Source organism: Mus caroli, chromosome 14, assembly GCF_900094665.2.
Source record: "Mus caroli chromosome 14, CAROLI_EIJ_v1.1, whole genome shotgun sequence".
Taxonomy (NCBI): domain Eukaryota; kingdom Metazoa; phylum Chordata; class Mammalia; order Rodentia; family Muridae; genus Mus; species Mus caroli.
Window position 1 is genome coordinate 37,011,607 of NC_034583.1, and position 22,262 is coordinate 37,033,868.

The 22,262-nt window shown below is 41.7% G+C and overlaps 1 protein-coding gene across 3 annotated transcripts in view; it reads right to left on the minus strand.

Moving 5' to 3' along the window:
• Positions 1–8,227: 8,227 nt before the first annotated feature.
• The window catches only part of Txndc16 (thioredoxin domain containing 16), an 84,601-nt gene continuing 70,566 nt past the window's right edge, over positions 8,228–22,262 (minus strand). For 2 of the 3 annotated variants that reach the window (XM_029469057.1, XM_029469058.1), the window contains 5 exons: positions 21,693–21,777; positions 18,706–18,844; positions 15,484–15,644; positions 13,995–14,185; positions 8,228–9,523 (listed from right to left, as the gene is read on the minus strand). In XM_029469057.1, the coding sequence (XP_029324917.1) occupies positions 9,258–9,523; positions 13,995–14,185; positions 15,484–15,644; positions 18,706–18,844; positions 21,693–21,777 (842 nt within the window). In that variant the 3' untranslated portion in view covers positions 8,228–9,257. The remainder of the gene's footprint in view (positions 9,524–13,994; positions 14,186–15,483; positions 15,645–18,705; positions 18,845–21,692; positions 21,778–22,262) is intronic. The other variant, XM_021181560.2, reaches the window with a different exon arrangement.

Consider the following 22,262-nt stretch of genomic DNA (forward strand, 5'->3'; position numbering starts at 1 on the left):
GCTTTATTGGCCAGTATATGTCAACTTTTATAACTGATCTTAAAGTCTTGAAAGGAATATCTGTTCTACAGTCCTTGAGCAAAGCCATGTATATCAATAGCATTGTTTGAAGCCTTTGTAACTTGCCTTGTTGTTGGGTTTTTTTCCCCTGATTTAATTAGGTACTGGAAATGGAATACTAATGAAGTTGTTTAGCTCACCTAAGTTCTACTTCATATATTTTTATAATGATACTAGGTAAATAGAAAGTTTACAGCTATCTTGGGACTGCAGAGATGACTTTGACCTTAAGAGCAATTGTTGCTCTTGCAGCTGACCTTGGTTTGCTTTCTAGCACGCACATGACATTACAACCATCTGTAACTCCAGTTCTGAGGGATTGGGTAGCCTCTTCTGGCCCGAGAGCACCAGGCTTGCATGCAGTAGACAAGCACATAGACAAGAAAAACACCTATGCACACTAAAAATTAAAAAAAGAAGTTTATAACTATCTTAACATACTGGTGAGCTGACATCATTATGAAGTAACTGCTTAATGTTTATCTCATGTAACACTATGGTTTTCTGACATCCTTTTTCTTATGTAGGAATCTTATGTTGTACATCTTTTTCTATTCTTTTACTTTTAAGCTTTTTATATTTATTTTTATGAGTATTAGAGTTTTGCCAGCATGTATATCTATGTACTTCATGTGTGCCTGGTGCCTGTAGAATCCAGAAGAGGGTGTTGACCTGGACTGGCATTATAGACAGTTGTAAACTGCTATGTGGGTATTGAAAAACCAGCCCAGTTCCTCTAGAAGAGGAGGCAATGCTCTTAACTGCAGAGTCATGTCTCCAGCTACCCCTTTCCCACTTTTTACTTTTAACCTTTCTGTATACTTATGTTTTACATGTGTCCTTGATGGTTTTGTGTCAACTTGAAATGAGCTACAATCATTGGGAAATGAACACTCAACTGAAAAAAAAAAAAGGCCCCCCAAAAGATCTGTCTGAAGGCAAGTCTCTAGTGCATTTCTTAATTAGTGATAGATGATAGAAGGCCCAGCCCATTGTAGGCAATGCCATCCCTGGGCAGGTAGCCCTAAGGTATATAAGAAAGCAGGCCAGCAAGCTATGCAGAGTGAGCCACTGAGCAGTGTTCCTCCAGAACCTTTGCTTCAGTTCCTGCCTGGAGTTTTTGCCCTAACATCCCTTCATGATAAACTACACCTATAAGCTGAAATATACTCTTTGCTCTCCTAGTTGCTTCTGGTCACAGTGCTTTATCACAACAATAGAAACCCTAATTAAAACACCAGTATTATACTAGAGGTGGAAAACCTACAACACTCATTGTAAATCAGGAAGGAAACAAGGATGCCCATACTCTCTGCTCTTATTCAGTACAGTGTGCAATATATTGGCTAGAGCAATAAGTCAAAAGAAATAAAACAGATTCAAAGAAGAAGATAGTAAAACTATCCTCATTTGCAAATAATATGATCATCTACCAAAAGAAAAGTTCTAAAGACTCAACCAGAAAACTTTCTGCAAAGTAACAGGATACAAAATCAACACAAAAATCAGTAGGCTTTCTATATATCAACCTCAAACATGCTGAGAAAGAAAGTGAGGGGAAAAGGTCCTATCCAAAACAGTCTATAGAGTCAATGTGTTCTACATCAAAATCCCAATGACATTCTTCATGAAACTAGGGGGGAAAATCTTAAAATTTATATGGCAATACAAAAGACTTCAAGTAGCCAAAACAATTTTGTCCCTAGTAACTGTAGTACCTAAAGTCATTACTGGTTCATTTTGGCTGTTAGCTTTTGTTAATTCTTATTCACAGCAAGCCAAATTTTTCCCCTTGTGTTGTTGCTCAACTTTGCCTGCGCACACATCATTGCTTTGGAAGCTGGTTTTAGGAGAACTATGGGCCTTCTTTAAGACTTCTTCAAGGCCTGCTATGAAGGTGTCTTTCCCTAGGAAAAATGCACACTTCCTTCTGTGAGATACTTGCTTCGGGACCTATTGGAAATACTTTAAAGTGAATTTAATCACTTGGGAGTTTATTTTGTTGTTTGGATCACAGGTTGTGTCTATTTTGTTTGTGAATCCCTAAGGCTGGCTGTAATTCCAAATTCTCAAGAGATGCCACTGCCCCTGATCACTCCTCTTTCTCCTTCCTGAATGCTGATGAAGAATTCCTTCTTCCTCCCTCTCTCTCATCCCCTCCCCCGACTCTCTATCATCCCCTTCTTATTGTCTTCTGGGACCCAAACTTGCTGCCACTTAGGAATTAAAATAGTACCTTTCTTCTAATTTCAACAAAACTGTTCCAAAGACGTTCCAACTTTCCACCCTGGGTAGACCCAAGCCTTTGAGTTTTGCCTCCATGGCCTAGGGAAGGCACACAGACATATTTGTCTTCCATGTATCTCCCAGCCACCTGGAGCCAGTCTTCCCAGTGGCCCTAGGAGCCCTACTGCAGGGTCCCACAGAGATGAGGACTCTGAAGGTACCAGAAGCTTCCAGGACTCAAACCTTCCCCCAAACTAAAAATTCTCGTTCCTCATCTTCAATCGTTCGGATCCATGGTGGCTAGAGAAACCTGACACCATGGCTTTATTTTTTATATATTTTTATGGTTTTTCTCTTTAAACTGTAAGTTTGCTCAAATAACCACATGCCTGACAACATAAAGAGAAAACTATCAAGGATTTTGTTATTTTTCAGGCATTCCTACCTGAACTGTTCTGCATGTAACAACTAGAAAGAAGTTATAAAACAAAATCTTGAAATTCTCCAGTTTAACAAAGATTTTCACGCTGTTGAGTTCAGCTTTTGTGTCTTTGTTGAAACATCGAGAACAAAATGGCCTAGTGAAATGTGAGTGAAATTTAATCACATGAACAAATGCTTTTGTGGGCAGGGAACGTCGGAGCTACAGTTACGTCTCTAGTTTTCATCTTTACTTAGATTTTGGCTAAGAAACTTTTGGTCTCGTGCCAGATCCCCTAGTCCATCCTCTACAGAAACCTTTTGTTGCTTTTTTACTTACCACTTAAATTTGTTTTCCGTAACACCACATCTTAGTCACTGTTCTATTGCTGCAAAGAGTCACAATGACCAAGGCAACTTAGAAAAGAAAGCATTTAATTAGGGCAGCGGATCTCAACCTGTGGGTCACAACCCTTTGGAAGTTGTATATCAGATATCCTTCATAACAGTAGCAAAATTACAGTTATGAAGTAGCATCAAAATAATGTTATGGTTGGGGGTCACCACAACATGAAGAACTGTTTTAAAAAGTTGAAGCATTAGAAAGGCTGAGAACTACTGAATTAGGGCTTGCTTACAGTTTGAGGGTAAGACCATGAGCATCATGATAACAAGAGGATGGACATGGCTCTGTAGCAGTAGCTAGGATCTTGGCATCCTGATCCACAGGCAGCAGTCAGAGACAGACGAGAGAGTGACAGAGAGAGACAGAAACAGACACGGAGAGACAGACAGGGAGACAGAGACAGAGAAAAACAGAGACTGACAGAGAGACAGAGCAAGGCAGACTAGGCATAGTCTGAACTTTTGAAACTTCAAAGCCTGCCCACAGTGATATACTTCCTCCAACAAGGCCACACCTAATCTTTTACACATAAACTACCCAGCGATGGCTAAGCAGTCAAGTATTTAAAGCCAATCTGAGGCATTCTCATTCAAACCACCACAGACTAATTGCCTCATGCCTGCTTTTATTCTCCCCACTTACTTTATCAGTAAGGTCCTCCTTAACAATACTTCTTGAAAACTGAAGGAGGGATCTCAAGTGAGCAGCCGCCATGATGGAAGAAACGGAGATGAAGACAATTTAGAATCTGTCCTGCATGAATAGAATAATCTCTACGTTCACCTATGAGCAGTTCCAGAAGCTAAGAAAGCACTTCGAGACAGACTGGTTCCCTAAGGAGGCAATTCTGCAGGCCTTGGCTGAGGAACTCAAACTGCCCAAAGAAGTCATCAGCTACTGGTTCTTCAAGCAGCATCAAAGAGAGATGCGGTGCAGACAGTTTTTGAAGGGCTACAAGGGTTAGATAATGTGCTGTCACTACTGTACAACAAGAAGGACTGCCAGGCAGAAGGACTCCAAGGAGTGCTCTCAGAATGACACTGGACTCCCTGAAGCATTGGAAGCCTTGAAGAGGCTCAAGCTCTCTTCTGGGTACCAAAGCAGGGATGGCATGTCACAGGAATTTTGACTTTTCAACTTCCTTGTTGGGGCAGGGGTCTGTTGGGATTTGTTTATGGAAGAAAGGTACATTAATAATAAAGGTTGCATTCATAGAATCGAAAAAACAAAACAATACTTGTTGGTGGTTTGAATACAATCGGCCCATGGGAAGTGACACTATTAGAAGGTGTGGCCTTGTTGGAAGAAGTGTGGCACTGTGAGGGTGGGCTTTGAGGCCCTCCTAACTATGTGGAAGACAGTCTGCTCCTGGCTTCCTTTAGATGAAGAAGTAGAACTCACAGTTCCTCCTGCACCATGCCTGCCTGGACACTGCTATGCTCCCTCCTTGATGATAATGGACTGAACCTCCAAACCTGTAAGTCAGCCTCAATGAAATGTTGTCCTTATAAGAGTTACCTTGGTCATGGTGTCCCTTCACAGCAATGAATCCCAAACTTAAGACACTCCCCTGTATCATCTCCATCTCCCTTTGTCTTCTCTTCCTTCAGAGCAGTTGTCACCTGTAAATTTACTTATTTCCTATATAACATGTACTGAGTGTTAAACATAAAGGATTGGTTCTATTTACACTACCCAACAGCTCCAAACAGACGACAAACACTCATTATTTGTTGGATCATTGAAAGATAGCTCTCCACTATGCCCCAGATTCACATATCCCACCAAATATTTGACATCTGCCATTGTGATCAAGTAGGTCTTCAGTCTTAATGTAGAAAAAACAGAACTTGGGATTCTCGGCCTACCCAATCTTCTGTATTCTATACCACTCCAGTTTGTGGTTACTAATATCAGAAACTCAGGTCATGGATTTCATCCTTTCCCTCAAAACATGCATCCAAGTAGCAATTAGGTATTCAGATTTAACTGGTAAAGCACACGCCAATTCCATCCTCTTGCCACCCTTATGGCCATTCCTTAATAGCAATCAGAACACTCTTTGTAATTTTTACATGTTTCTTGGCCCAGTTACAATGAGTTCAAATGCCGTGCCATCTATGCTCCCAAAATACTGCATGATTTTTTGCCTCTTCCCAGCAGTCCAGTCTTCCTTCTTTCCTGCCCTGCCGTGAGACATGAGGCACACTGACTCCACTCCATTCTTCAGGTTAAGTCAACCTTTGCTCAAGTTTTCCAGGCCTTGTTCCTTCTGTGTAGAATGCTCAGTCTCCCTGATCAGGTGCCTGACCATCTTATCCTTCAGTTCTAAACGTATATGTCACATTGTTAGAGAGGACCAACAGGCCACAGGCATTCTGTATCTCTGTCTTCTACACGTCCGCCACTGTGCTATCACAACGTTTGAAGTTCCTGCAAGGGATGTTAGTGGTGGCTCTCTGTTGGTTGAGACACTGGGCCTGTGAGATTTCCTGCCTCTCACAGTGTTGAGTTTTGTTTTTATGCCTCTTAGATAAGCCTGGGTCACCAGGGCAGAAAGCCTTGCCAGGTCTCACCCAGTGAGTAATGATTTCAGCTTTGTACAATGTCTGTAGAGGGTAGTGTCCCCCCACCCCCTCATAATCTAGGCATTCGGTCAACAACTCCTGCTTAAAAACCACTGAGGGGGAATCTCCTGCCCCAGTCTTTCTCATGAGAATTTCCTGTCTATAGAAGGAGTCCAAGTGAATGTGACCAAGTGTCACGTCAGGACAGTTTCTCAACTGATATCCTTTATATACCTGGCACATGTTCATTTATGTTATTGATGGTGCTGGGGAGAGAACCCAGATCCTGGTCCTTACCATTTAGCTCCCTCCTCATCCTACCTCCCCTATTAAAAGGATCTCACTAAGTAGGTGAGGTTGTCCTCTCCTTATTCTCTTCCCTCCACTAGAGTACTAGAGTATTGGGATTACACCAAATTCTTGTCACTGTCCTTTAAAGAATTAACGTTTTCAGTTTCTATCCTAATCCTCTTAGTCTTTTTTGCACGCCTGCCATTGTTCTGGCCTATCTATTGGGGGACATAAAACTAATGGCCTAGGAAGCCAGTGTCCTGTCAAGCACATTAGCATTACTGTATAATGCTAATTATACAGTAATAATAAAGCTATAATAAAACAGTCACTGTGAAGTGCTCCTCTAAATTTGAGGCGTTTTCCTTGAAATGCATCTCACTCTGTATTGGTGGGCTCTGGCCTCAGCTTGAAACTGGGGGTAAAGAAAACTGCACAGGTAACTGTCCTCTGATCAGTGTTTACTAGGTAGAGTAATAAAGCCCTTGCCAGTACTGTCTGGCAAAACTAACTTATTTGCAGGTAGGGTAAAAATACCAACTCATTTCTTCTTGCTTTGGTGCCAGCCTCCTATTCTTGCCAAGGTGAAATAGACCGTGTGTTTTTTCTATGAAGAGGCTTAACATTCTTTGGAATGCCCCTCTTTTAGCCTCCTGCTCTCCCCCATGGTGCACATACTTTCACACAGGCTCACACACATTTGCATAAATTAAGAATAAAGTAATTTTAAATGAAAATAGCCTTTCAGCTTCCTGCACCTTGGGCTGAACGACAATTCTCAAGCTGTTCTTGCTTTTTATAACTAAAGGCTGACACTGAGAGCACACATGGAGGACCCATGGCTCCAGCTGCGTATGTAGCAGAGGATGGCCTTGTCTGTCATCAATGGGAGGAGAGGCTTTTGGTCCTGTGAAGGCTCAATGCCCCAGTGTAGGGGAATGCCAGGGCCAGGAAGCAGGAGTGGATGGGTTGGTGAGCAGGGGGAGGGGAGATGGAATAGGGGGTTTTCTGAGATGAAAGCAGGAAAGGGGATAACATCTGAAATGCAAATAAAGAAAATATCTAATAAAAAAAAAGATTTTAAAAGCAGGACAGTGCACAATGCATTATACAGTAATGCTAATGTGCTTGACAGGACACTGGCTTCCTAGGCCATTAGTTTTATGTCCCCCAATAGATAGGCCAGAACAATGGCAGGCGTGCAAAAAAGACTAAGCAGAATCTCCAGGAGTTTCAGGAACTGAACATTTCATTCACAAGGGGTGAAAGCTACAGATTGAGCAGGACTGGCCTGAACATGGTGAGGCAAGAGTCCAACTAACTCCCAGGGAATTAGAGATCACAGGCCATCACAGAGAATGCTTGTCCCTACTGGGATCAGGGTACACACGAGAACATATAAGCCACCTGAGAGAAAAGCATTTGGGCATCTCAAAAGCAGGCGAGATGATGTGGCAAAGGGCCTAAAGAGGCGTGACAGAAAACAACATGTGACAGTGTCATCCACAGCTTTCGATTTCCTTGTCCCTCTCCACACTCATGCTCCAGTTTCATCTTGAGCAACTTTGGTTATTCTGTGAGTTTACTTCTGTGCCAAGGAATTCTTGTCAGGGCTGTGGCTTAAAGAACTTAGCCACCCCCTAGCCAAGGCTCTCCCTGAACTCTCCTGATCTTCACTGGTGGAAAACCTGGTGAGCTACAATTCGCGTACTATGCAAGTCACATATGCATGTAATGAACAAAGAATGTAATGGACAATATAAGCCACAACAAGAAATACAGCAGAGCACCAACTCTCAACAAAGTCCTCGGACAGTGCACAATGCAAAAGCGAGTCAGAGCCAGAGCCACTGCAAATACGTCAACCCAACAGCTTATGATTCCAGAGGAAGAATTAACTGTTGGATGATTCGTATTCTCATTATAAGGGTGAGTCCTATAGCCCAAGAAGACCATTTGCTTTTCCCCAAGCCAAAGGGGTAGATTTCATACATGACTCGATTAAGGCAGCCTCTTTTTGCTAGGAGACAGTAACATAATATTTAATTCCTATTTAATCTGAAACTCAGCATTCTAACTTAGAGAGATAAGGGCTCACTTTAGACTCCCTTATAATCCACAAATATGTATATAGAAAATTGCACTTATAGACTTAAAATGTACAGATATGTATATTCAGAGAAGTGCACACACAGATTTACACACATTGTAAGTCCTTTTGAAGAGACTTTTATTGCTTCTTCAAAGTATAAAAATTGTGGCTGGAGAGATGGCTCATCAGATAAGAGCACTGGCTCTTGCAGAGGATCCCAGTTTGGTTCCTAGCATCCACGTGGCAGCTTACACTATCCACAACTCCAGTCCGCAGGCATCCAATGCCTTCTTCTGTTCTCTGTGAGCTCCAGGAATGCATGCAGTACATTTACATGCACACAGGTCAAACACTCAAACATGTACAATGCAAAAGAATAAATCTTTTTTTAAAATGACTTTTAATAGTCAGGATATGAAAGCCACTCATTTTTAATGTCCAAAGATTTACAAACACAGTAACTGGGCAGAAGATATAGAGATCCCACTGTGCTACAGGCTACTACAAGGTTGCTAATTATGCAACCTTGGTAACTAATGACATTAAAAGAAAGACAATTCTTTGATGGAAGATCCATCTATTCGGTGTAGAGTGGTTGGGTGTAGGGGCACCTCAACCTCTGTCCTGTAGATGCCAGTAGTATCACTAAATCAAAATATTAAAACTGTCTCTTCATCTTGCCAAATATCCTGGAAAGTACTGGTTTTAATATGGCTACAAGAAAATAAATACAAATGCCAGTTATGATTCAACCAGAGAGTCAACGGTGATTCAGTGGAGTTACATCCCAATTTGATTCAAATGCACAGGATGGCTAGACCCAGGTCAAGCACACTGGTGTTTGTCTGATAGTGAGCTGCCCTATACAACTGTCATGTACCACCTGTGGCAAATAAGCCCTCAAAAACGGATCTCCTTAGTGAGGAATGGCATTAAGTGTGAAATGGACTGTGTTTTGAAGACTTCACATTAAAAAGTAAATCTCAACATTTTTGTAGTAATTAAGCTGTCTGGGGTTTATCTGCTCAGTTTATGGTTTTTAAGAGTAACTACTAAGAAATTTTACATGTCATTTGTATCACAATCCCATTCAAGGGCGCTTGTCTAGAGATGGCATAATTTAGTCCTGTTCCTTTGCAGACTTGATCTCTCTCGGGTTTCCTGAGCCACAGAGAGGCCATCCCATGAGGCCCGCTCATAACTCCTTGTCGTGGTGAAAAGGCTCCTGTGTGTCTCTGGGCCAGTTCGCAGTGTTCCAGCGCTTTATTCTCAGCATTTCGGCCGGCTCTCTCCTGGTTGCTGATCTGTCTCTAGGCTGCTGCTCAGCACTCTCCTGCACCTCGGCGGCTTTCTGACGCTCCAGAACTTTCTTCGTGGGACCTTGAGATGCAGGAGCATCCATCATACTCAGAAAGTCAAAGGCAGGAAGAGGAGGTTTCCATTCCTGGGCGGACAAGACGGCTGGAAAAAAAGAGACAACCAAGAGTTTAGTGATTAACAGAGATGAAATCACCGTATGAATATAGCTAGGAAGTATTTTATTTTGAAATACATATTCAGAGGAGGTCCTTATCAGTTGTCTGCTCATTAAACCCTTTGCATACTAAAACCATTTGCATTTGTGCTGACGTAAGGAGGCCATCTGCACATTTTCCCACATGCATGCAGAGGCCAGGAGAGAAGCCTATTTATTGCTCGCTGTCTTACTTTTTGAGTGAGAGCCTCTCTCACTGACGATGAAGCTGACTTACTACTTTGGCTAGCCAGCAAGCTCCTAGCATCTGCCTGTCTCCATCCCTCAGCACTGGGGTTACCTTTTCTGCAAGTAGAGGGGATCTGAACTCAGATCTCTTGCTTTTACAACAAGAAGCACTAAAGCCTCTCTCCAGCATCTATTTTCATATTTACATTCATGCTCTACTTATTTTTATACAGTGATTAAATGTTAATAGGAACAATAGATAAATAAATAAATAAATAATCTCACTGCCAGCTAACCCTTTTGGGGGATTAAAAAACAACAAACAGTAATATGTGGAATAAGCTTACAGATAGGCAGGTATAAGTTAAAATATCAAGTTTTTTGCTCCCTTCCTGTGGTGGCTTGAATAGGTATAGCTCCCAAAGACTCAAGTGTTTGAATACTCTGTCACATTTTTATGCTTAGTCATTTTTATTGGATATATTATTTACTTACATTTAGAATGTTATCACAGTTTCTGATTTCCACCCCCAGAAACCTCCACCCCCTCCCCCCACCCCCGCTTCTATAAGGGTGTGTCCCCACCCACTCACTCACTCACTCCCACCTCCCCACCCTCGCATTCCCCTACACTAGGGCATCAAGCCTTCATGGGACCAAAGGCCTCTTCTACCATTGATGGCTGACAAGGCTGTTTTATGATTTTTTTGACACAGGGTTTTTCTATGTAATGTCCTGGAACTCACTCTGTAGAACAAACTGTCCTCAAACTTAGTTAAGGTTCTAATGCTGTGAAGAGACAACATGACCACGGCAACTCTTAGAAAGAAAAACGTTTAATCTGGGCTGGCTTACAGTTAGAGGTTCAGTCCATTATCATCATGGTAGGAAACATGGCAGAGTGAAGGCAGACATGGGGCTGGAGAAAGAGCAGAGAGTTCTACATCTGGATCTGAAGGCAGGAGGAGACTATGTGCCAAACTGGGCAAAGCTTGAGCATAGGAGACCTCAAAGCTCGCCCCCACAACACTTCCCCCAGCAAGGTTACACCTACTCCAACAAGGCCACACATCCTAATAGTGTCACTCCCCACAGGGACACTTCACAGCATTTGAGGCCAGCCTGGTTTATAGATCAAGTTCCAGGACGGCCAGGACTACACAAGAAAATCCTATCTCCAAAAATTAAAAAAAAAAAATGTTTTTCATGAAGAAAAAGTAACTTACAAGATTGAGTAGAAGAAAGCAGTCACTTATAGTCATTTGTGGGTAGAAGAGATGGATCAATGGTTAAGAGCACTTGCTACTCTTGGTTTCAATTTTTTGATGCCCATAATGGGTGGCTTACAACTGCTGGTAACTCATGTTCCAGGGAACTCAAGCCCTCTTCTGCTTTCTGAGGGTTACTAAATGCACAGTGCATATGCATGCACTCATATTCACACACACACACACACAAATAATAAATCATACATACCTGTCACATTCATTCAGTAGACTGCCCTTAAAACTGTAAACCCTTAAAATTAGATTTCACCCTCTGTAGTCTTGTCCTCCTACAAAATATCTGTGTTTGTGTTTGTTTGTTTGTTTAGACAGAGGTCTCATTGTGTAACTTTGGCTGGTCTGGAACTCATGTGTAAACCAGGCTGACCTCAAGCTCGCAGAGATCTACCTGCCTCTACTTCCCAAGTGCTGGGATTAAAGGTGTGTGCCATCACATGTTAAACTTTTGTTTTAATGTGTGTGCACTTGTGTTCTGGCAAGTCTTACATTAACTTAACACAGGTTAAAGTCATCCCAGAGGAGGGAACCTCAATTAAGAAAATGCCTCCAGAAGATCAGGCTATAAGCAGATCAGGCTATAAGCAGATCTGTAGGGCATTTTCTTTCTTTCTTTCTTTTTTAATTAGATATTTTCTTTATTTGCATTTCAAATGTTATCCCTTTTCCTAGTTTCCCCTCTGAAAATCCCCTATCCCCTCCCCCTGCTCCCCAACAACTTCTCCATAGCCTTGGCATCAGCCCTGGTTCCAGATTCCGGTCCTGACTTCTTTCAGTGATGGCCTATGATGTGTAAGTGCGAGAGAAACCCTTTTCTTCCCATGTTGTGTGATCATTGTATTTATCAAAGCAAAAGAAACCCTAATTAAGACGTGTGTGTGTGTGTGTGTGTGTGCACATGGAGGCCAGGCCAGAAGTAAAGCATGGTGTCTTCCTCAGTTACTTTTGATCAAGGTCTCATATTGGAGCTCACTAACCGAGCTAGCTCCACAGCTCTGCTCCCCTCTGCCATCTCAGCAATGCATTACAAGTGAGTACTGGTGGCATTTTGTCCAGGCTCCACCCCACAGTTACCTGGCAACAGCCAGGTGTGCCTAACTCATTATCAAAGTGGCTGCTTGCCCCCTCCTCTCTCTCTTGCTTTCTTGCTCCTGCTCAGTCCCCTTCCTCCTACCACTCTCTCCATATGCTCATGGCCTCCCTCTCCTCTCCTCTCTCTCTCTGCCTTTCTCTGTCTCTATGCCCTCAACTCCCCTCCCCATGGCCTGAATCAACTCTATTTTATACCATACTGTCATATAGCTGGTCCCTCAGGGGAAAGGGGTGCCTCAGCAGGGGTCCACAGAGGTACTCCTCCCCCACACTTTACAGCAACTCCCATATCTTTTTATAAAACGCAGCAGTGTACTACCACACCTGCCTTTTTGGGTGTTGTTGTTGCTGCTGTTGTTGTTTTTGAATGTGACTGCTGAAGATCACACTCAGGCCTTCCTTCTTGCACAGCAAGAACTTTACCAAGTGAGCATCCCCCTGGCTCTGAAAAGTAACTATTTCTACAAATCATTCCAGAAAAAAGTATTTTGGAATATATTTAACATTGTTACTCATACTAGTAATGCCTTAATCTTGAAGCATTTTCTGTTTCTAGGTCAGTATCTTTTTCCACACACTTTATGAAAACAACTCCATTTTTAAAGTTAATTATAGACATGTAATAATTTTAAAGTGCTATGGAGTCAACTGAACTATAAATACACAGTGATTAGGTAATTCTTTTAGATGAGTGTCATGCAGTGAATCCTCACATTATTTTAAAACACTGGTCACGCTCTGCAGAGAATGACAAGAGTTTGGAGAACTTGTCCCTAAATGGGATTTAACTACTAAACTCCTCCCCTGATGCTCACTGGTCTACAAAGAGGAGGAGGCAGAAAGATGTAAGAGCCAGAGGAGACAACTGGTAAGTCCAAGGAAACAGCGTCTTCCAGACACAGCAGGACTGATGCACATATGAACTTAGAGACTGACAGCATGCAGAGGCCTGCATGAGTTCAAGCCGACAAAATTCCAGCACAGAGAAGACTTGGGCACACGGTGCCAGCCATAATCAAAAAGCTATTTGCAACTGACAGTGTCTGTGGTAATCTGTCTTCTCCAGTGTAGCGTCACTGGGTTTACCAACCATATGACACAGCAGTGCAGAAGTAGTAGTTCAAAACAAAATGGACTCCATGGGTAATTTTGGGGGCTTTTTATTGTTTGTTTTCTTTTTTTACATGTTATGTTTTAGTATTTATTGTCTTACTGGGTTTTATTTTTCCATTTTGTTGTTATTATTGTTTGTTAGTTCATTTGTTGGGTTGTCTTTTTTTTTTTAAAGAGAGAGAGAAATAATATGACGTTAGGTGGGTAGAGAGTTGGAAGGATCTTGGAGGAGTTGAAGAAAAAAGTATGATCAAAATATATAATATGAAATACCTTAAATAATAAAATACTGGTCATTAGAAGAGAAAGACTGATTCAAGTTGATAATATATCAGATAAATTACCTAACCAAAAAGTCTACTAAAAAGTTTAGTTGGCCTATTTTAAATAGTTTTTAAAAAATAAGAGTATGAAGTAAGCTTTTAAAGACAAGCCGGGACGGGAAAATTTGTGTACGAAGAAAGCACAACAGCTTCTCACTTTGGCCAGTCACTGTTCCCAAAGTGGCGGGTTTTAAACTAGTGATTACAAGACTCACATGGCTGAAGACACTGGCAATGTGCACAGCAACATGGACTAAGAGCACATCAGTACTGAAAACAGAGGCCTGAGAAGGTGAGGCAGTGTCTCCATCCCAAACCTGAGGAGTCTAGACTGTTCATCTTTATTAGCTATGATTAACATTTAAAACGCAAGCTACAAAATACAGCACTATATGTCCTGAAGGAAAGAGACAACTTACTGATGGGATTTTCTAGTCCCGCTTGTAAATGTTTCAGCCACAACACAAGGCTTTGTTCCGTCACAGACTGGGATGAAGGAAATGCATACACTTGGCCACCCGAATGCAGATTCACCAACAGCAGCTGAGGAAGTGGTGGCAGACGGCCAAAATATGCCTTCAAGATGCCCCTCCCCACTGGAGTGTTCTTCCTGCAAGAAAGGATGGCTGAGTACCCTAATCATTCCTTCTATGACAACAAAAAAGAAAATAGTCACTTACAGAGTAATGTGCTTCAATTATTAGCCTGCCAGAAGGCTTATGAAGAGACTTCACCAAAACAAGAGATCTACAATTACATTAGCAATCAAATGCTTCTAAAGTGTCTTTGTGGTCTGGGGCAGTCTATGATGAGGAACAGAAGGCAGCCAGTGACTTTGCATGACAATCGGTTTCCCTTAGTGCCTCCTCACCTGTCAGCTCCAAACTGGTGTGTTCTGCAAGTCTAACTGGATGCTTCCTGTTACAGACATTCCTCTCCCCTAAGATTGTCCCTTTCCTTGGGAAAGGAAGAATGTTAATGCCACACTGAAGCTCTAGAACCGGAACTACAGTCCTACAAGGAGCTACACATAAAAGAAGCCTCCCTTCCTGATGCAGCACACCTCACGGTATGGAAAACACTACTTAAAAACCTACAGTGGAAGTTACTGAGGTAAACTTTCCCTCAAGAGTGAGATGTAATGTCAGTAAGGCAAAAATGGTGTATACTGCCACATTGTTCTTGCTTTTCAATTAAGTTGTAAAAAGCACAGCTTTTATCTGTGAGTCTGAAGAAGGGTCATGGATGCACATGCAAACCGTGCTCACGTTTAAAGAAGCACCAGTGATGCATCTAGAGAACACGCCAGAAACTGCCACAGAGGGATGCGCTTCGTGAATGCCTCTCCACTGCTATTGGCTGACTGTCACCACACAAACAGACTGAAGTCTGTAAATATCTCAACGCTTACTTTCCTATTTGACACTGTTTTCAGAGGACATCTACTACTTTTTAAAATCAGAAAATACTACCTACAGTTACTTTACAGTAACAGGTCTAAACAAGATCATCTTTGAGCTTGTCTGAGGAAACTAGTTATAAAAATATCATGATGGTGTATTTAGTTGCATGTTAACTCGAAGGCTATAGAATTTCATTTACTAGACGACAGGACCCCAAATTGTCTCAGAAAATTTCCTTGACACACACAAAAAAAAATGGTACCTATTAAAAAGCAGAAAATGATTATACAGATACATCAATATAAATTTATATTACAATGCAATTCTTTACAATATGTGAGCAATTATACAAAAACATATTAAAACCTTATGAGTTAGCAATATAAAAAAAAGAATTTCATGTAGCCTTGAACTTATGATGCTGTGATTTTAGGCAGACACCACAACACAGACTTCCCCCAGCCTTCCTCTTAGAGCAAAACAAGACCATACAACATAGACTTACAGATTTAACCAGCAAGGGGTAAACGAATCCAGCTGCTTCTGTCTCACCAGTGCCAGGATCGTGTTCCTGTACTGAGGGTTTATGCTGCCATCACTAAACAAGAGAAGTAGTGGTCTCTGAAATCTTAAATATGTGGGAAGATTTTCCACAGTGATTTCTGGCTGTTTTAAAAAAACAAAAACAAAAACAAAAACAAACAAACAAAAAAAAAAAAACATCAAAATTCCTCGAACAAAAACACGGGCAAGATGCAGCATAAATCAGAAATGATACTCAAATCACTCATGCAATTTTAGTTTATAAAATGGAATTCACACATTTTTTTCAGAGATTTGACCACAGTAAGTAAATCTTTAAAAATTCTTATTCAATCCTATATCACCGTAATGAGTTATAGTCAAAATAAAATTGCTAACAGACTTTAAGAACACAAAGGCTGGTATCTCTACAATAACTCATGCTGAGCTCTGGACCCAGATTAGCTAGTACACCCATGACAGACAACACTCTTTCATTGTTCCATCTAGTATGGTTTTTGTTTTGTTTTGTTTTTTTAATTTACTAGAAGTTAAACATAAGCGAAACTGAAATTATAACCTTTATCCCCTCTCCATGATTAGCTCGCTTTTTCCAAACACATGTATCTTTTGGATGTTTAAAACAATTAAATGTGCTAAACAAGCCCAAACGCCAATTTTTACCTCTTCTGGGTTTAAAGCAGCTGAAAAGAATTTAGTCAGGAGTAAGAGATCTAATTTTCTACCACCTTCTTGTTACTGCTTTACAAGGGTGTCCCGCAGTAGTACAGTGCCCTCTGGAGGCACTGTGAGCTAGAAACATCATCTCATTTCAGATGAGAAATGTTCCCAGAGGCTCTGTGGAGAAGGAGAATGCAGGCTTACTACCTACCAGCTGATTTCACTGGGTCACTAGAAACCCTTACCAACAACTTGACTTTTTAAAACCATGCCAACAACCTTTACACAAGCTGGCATATACCTTTTCCTTCCCTTTGCCAATCACTCTTTCTTCTACTTCTTTTCTTCATTCTCACAATAATCATCTTAGATTTCCTACTGCACAAATTAAATCTTACATCTGCTTCTTCAAATGCCCGAGGCTGGCCTTCAGCAGTTCTACCTGGTGCCTATCTCTGACATGGATGGCATCCTCTCCTAAATGATGACACATCTCTCAGAGCCGTAGAGACATGAGATGAAGGTGACTTCTGCTCATCTCATGTACCAAGAATAAGAAGCCTGAAGTGTAGGAAACTTCCTGCCCTCAAGGAATTCACTCATTGGAAGAGAGAGGTGTGCAAACTGCTGTGATCCCTGAACACTGCTCATGTTCAACAGCTAAGGAAGCCAACCTATCAAAAAGACACTCATGGTGTGAGGAAGTGTCGCTCTGATACTGTAGAAAGACCCTGTGTAAAGAGTAAGGTCCTGACAGGCTGGGTTTGTACTCCAGCAGAGCTACAGACACTGAGAGCTATCATCATAACAGACAGAGAGCTGTTACAGCTACATGTGGGGCATCAGCGAGCTGACGGGTGACAGCGTAGGGAAAGCAAGAGGCAAGTGTAACTGCAAGGCCAGACAGGAACGATCCAGCCAGCCAGGGTTCTAACTCCTGGGAACCGCAGATTTTCTATCAGACTAGTGACCTGGACAGACTGGCCTGTTTTCAGGAGGATGACTAAATAGAATAGGAATTTGGGACGGTAAAGGTCAGTGATGGCCAGTCTCCTTTTCCATATCAGCCAAGAGAGAAAGACCAAGCTGTCTGAAAGATAACAAATATCCACCAAGGGGAAACTAGTTAGCACAGAGCATTAACACAAATGATTACTGAGCAGATATTATAAATAAGCATCAATATAGTTTCCTTCATGAAAATATACTTAATAAAAAGAAGAGACAGGGGAGTAGGAATGGGCTGAGGAACTAACTGTAGGAGGCAGACTGGGAAGGGGGTAACAACTGAAGTATAAAAAAAAAGTAATAAAGTAAGAAGAGACTGATAATTGTTTTTAGATTTTGGAGAAATATATTCTCAAGTTTAAACCTGGAGAAGTTACAGCTGAGTCCAAATTCCTTCTCTATTACTCTTGTATTATTTGAAAAAAATATATATAATTTACTCTATTATGTATATGTTAAGGTAGCACTTCTCTAACAATATGTCTCATAAAAATTACTAGAACAATGATTTAGAAAACCACATGCTGAAAAATATTAACTCAGTTATTTGATTAGTTATGACCTGTTAACTTAGCAGGAGGGTTGGGGGGACAGACTCAAGGTAACACAGAAACTTATTTTAAAGTCTACCCTTTATGTAATCTTTAATGTAGCCTACCCATGTATTAGCATGTAGGTCACTGTGACAAGAAACGAGAAAGGAGATCATTCAGTCAATATTTATAGCTGATAATAATACCCCATCATAACTTCAGAAATACAAGTGTATTGTAGCTACTGAAATCAAATAACCTAGGTTACACCTCGTGTGCTTGTGACGCCACTAAAGGGCATTAGAAAATGGGTCAGATGGTGGCATTTTAAAACTGTATAAATTATAGCAATAGCTAACACTTGCTGAATGTTTGCTACAGGCCAGACACTCTCTACTAAGTGGCACTCTTCGGACACTTACTCCCAGCAGATTCTGCACCATACACATGGACATCTACAGAGCCAGTGAGGACTCGGAAGAATTTACAACCAGGATGTCTGACCTTCTAGACCATCTTTATTATAACAATGTTTACTAGACACTGGACACTTTGGCCCCAGGAAGCCAGTGAAGTTTTACCAGCACACTAGAAAAGTTGCGTGTATAAAATAAACAAAAGAATCAAGCAAGTATTCAGCCATAAAACATGACACCCTGGAGCCGGGCGTGGTGGCGCACGCCTTTAATCCCAGCACTCGGGAGGCAGAGGCAGGCGGATTTCTGAGTTCGAGGCCAGCCTGGTCTACAAAGTGAGTTCCAGGACAGCCAGGGCTACACAGAGAAACCCTGTCTCGGAAAACCAAAAAAAAAAAAAAAAAAAAAAAAAAAAAAAAAAAAAAAAAAAAAAAAAAAAAAAAAAAAAAAACATGACACCCCAGAACTTCTGAAAGCTGAAAACTTATGTGCTAATCATGTGATATTACCACTGATCAATCAGAATTTTATTTCAAATAACCTCTTTATTATATACAATATACTCACAAATGCTTCCAGTAGTGCATTTGCTAGTATCTGAGCCATGTCTTGTACCAGGGTGGTGTCTAGTGGGACACTCTCTATTCTACCTTCTTTAGGCCTGGCCAGTAGCAGGGCTGGGAGAGTTGTAGCATATTTATTTGACCTATGAAGAAATATACTATTAAAATTTATAACCAAGATACATCAAGTCACCAAAAAGATGAACAATCACAGCAGCACCTCCAAGTGGGAGGCAAGAGAAGGAAGCCTCACTGCTATCTAGTGAGATGGTATCCACTGCAATCCCCATTACGAGAGGTGAGAAAAGGTGGCTGTGAGTTCAAGGCCAACCCAAGCTATACACTGAGGCACTGCCTCAAACAACAACAAAGTATAAACATGGTAAAAGCCCTGGTGCTAAGGAGAAATTTCTCTCAATTTCCATGCACTTTGATGTGAGGTCACCTGAGAAAGCTCAGGAGTATAACAAGCTGAGATAACATGACAATAATCTAAAGACGTTTTCTTTACAACTTGCCCTCAAGGAAGTGTCTACATAGGACCTGGGACACACTGGCCCACCCGGACTGCTCATCACAGACCTGAGTAAGGCAGAGAACCAATGGCAGGCCTAAAATCTGCTAGGTACTATAGTTAATGCCTTATCTATATTCATTTATTCATCAGAGCACTTCTAAAAGCAGTCTTCGTCAGCCTGTCTTACAGCTGAATGGGGCTCAGAGAGCAAAAACTGATACACGCTGAACTCCAGTGAGGTACTCTAGATAGTGTGTAAACAATCCACTTTTGTTACTAAGTCTGATATAACCCAAATCCTCTAAATCAAGTGAAAAATGCTTTGTGTGAATTGTCACTTAAAGGTATATGGTGTGTAGAAGAACTTAACTTATGCCAGAATGAAGTACAGATACAATAAAGACTGGTAAAGAGCCCAAGCTTCAGATACCCAGAGGAGGTAGCAAGTTAGTGAACTAGCCGCTTATAAACCAAACACTCTGAAAACAGTATTAGCCCAGCCCTTTACATCTTAAGTGCAAATTAGCAGCAGAAAATAGTAGGTGATTATATTATCAGATAGGTGGCTCACCTATTTTCTGGTTTAATGATACCTTCTAAAAATAGACTAACTTCATAAAATGATCTAAATGTTCCCCATTAAGAAGTGTTCAGGGAGCCGGGCGTGGTGGCGCACGCCTTTAATCCCAGCACTCGGGAGGCAGAGGCAGGCGGATTTCTGAGTTCGAGGCCAGCCTGGTCTACAAAGTGAGTGCCAGGACAGCCAGGGCTACACGGAGAAACCCTGTCTCGAAAAAAAAAAAAAAAAAACAAGTGTTCAGGGGGGGCTGGTGAGATGGCTCAGTGGGTAAGAGCACCCGACTGCTTTTCTGAAGGTCCAGAGTTCAAATCCCAGCAACCACATGGTGGCTCACAACCATCCGTAACGAGATCTGGCGCCCTCTTCTGGAGTGTCTGAAGACAGCTACAGTGTACTTATATATAATAAATAAATCTTTTAAAAAAAAAAAAGAAGTGTTCAGGGGGCTAGAGAGTTGACTCAGTGGTTAAGAGCACTGACTGCTCTTCTGGGGATCCTGAGTTCAAATCCCAGCAACCATACAGTGGCTCACAACCACCTAGAATGAGATTGGATGCTCTCTTCTGGTGTGTCTGAAAACAGCTATAGTGTACTTACATATAATAAATAAATAAATCTTTTTTTAAAAAGTGTTCAAAATGAAAAACATTGAGTTCAAAACAAAAGAATTAATAACATTGTAGCCAGAAAATCCAAAGCACAAACTACTGGTGCATAATAACTTCTGGGGCTGTTCTCGTGCACCACTGTGTACTCAGATGCTGAGTTCTGTACCCCAAGATCGGGTTACAGTCCAGACATGGGCACTGTACTGACCAATATGCTGTAAAGAATGCTCCTCAGTAATCTCTGATGGGTAAATAAAAAGCCAGTGCCTAGACTAGGACAGAGGAGAGAGGAAGGTGGAATTTGGGATTAGTAGGGGGTCTCAGGTAGGGAGCACAGGGAGAAAGGACAAAGAAAGGAGGCAGCGGCAGGGTGGACCATAGGAAGGACCCTGAGTATGTAACCTGAGAAGCTCGCCTGGGGATGCCCATGGAACAGTGCAAGACTCAATACCAAGTAACACAGGGTCTGTGGTTGGAATACACGTTAGCATAGCTCAGAACCTGCCGGGCTTGGCTTGCAGCTTAATAAAAATACCAGGTTTCTGTGTCTTTTGTTAGGGAGCTATAGAGGCTAAAGAGCGCACAAAATGCCCTGCAGATATCTGTGAGCAAAAGGGGGTTGTAGCAACCCCCCCAAAAAAATATCTCTCCTGTAAATCTATACACACACACACGAACTGTTCATGGTGAATGTGACTGTGTTGATAAAAATTTCCAAATGTGTAGTCCACTCCTTTATTCTATAGCAACTAAAGTATACTGGTAACATACAGCAATCCCATCCTCCATAGGCAGAACAACGGAAGTTTTTATATATATATATCCCTGTGGCAAATAAAAACAAGATTCAAGAAGTAAAATTCTCAACACTATAAAAACCCCAGGGAAAACCTAAAGCCTAGAGCACAAGCCACAGGATCCCAAGACTAAGGCTGACAAAGGGGCAAAGGTGAGTATGATCTTCTGTGGGTGCCTTCGAAATGAGCGAGTCCAGGGTCGCTCCTGAGGTCACTTCAGAAGGAGTATGCAAAGAATGTAGCGGCATGGCACTTCTCAGACCGCTCCATGGAAGAGAATTAAAACTGCAGAGCACTGGGGTGGACGGGTACACATGGGAGTGGGAGGGGAGGGAAAATGGCAGACATCCCAGACACCTGTCACCTTGCGAGTTGACTGAAAAGTAACTTGCGGTTCTGCTCCATCTCGGGATCAGCTGTGGAGAGACAAGCTGCACATTACACTGCATCATTTCACGTGCCCCGGAATGAGAAGAACAACACACTTACAGTATCCAAACATCATCTTCAGAATAAATCCCTGTAATGACAGAGCCTCTCAGCTGCTTTCCTGCTTCCCTGAAAAGTTCTTTTGCTGCAGAGACAGAGATGAAAGAAGCCTGTGAAACTTCAGCGTCATGTGTGCTAGGCAGCTGAGACAGACTTTACAGGTGGCAGACTCCATCACCTTTAAACTTCAAAGGCTGGTGCTTAGTGTAGACACATAACATAAATCTATTTCATGGCATACCTAAAGAGGTACCTATTGATATGATAAAACTGTGGTTTCATAAACAAATGTTCTCTTAATGTCATATTTAAGATCTCCAGCACTCAGGAGCTGGAGAGATGGCTCAGTGGTTAAATGCACTGGCTGCTCTTCCAGAAGACTGGAGTTTAATCCTCAGTACTCACAAGGTAGCTCAGAACTGTCTGTGTACAGCTCCACCCAGGTCCTCACACAGACATACACACAGACAGAACACCAATGTACATGAAATACTCAGAACTGACTGTGTACAGCTCCACCCAGGTCCTCACACAGACAGAACACCAATGCACATGAAATACTCAGAACTG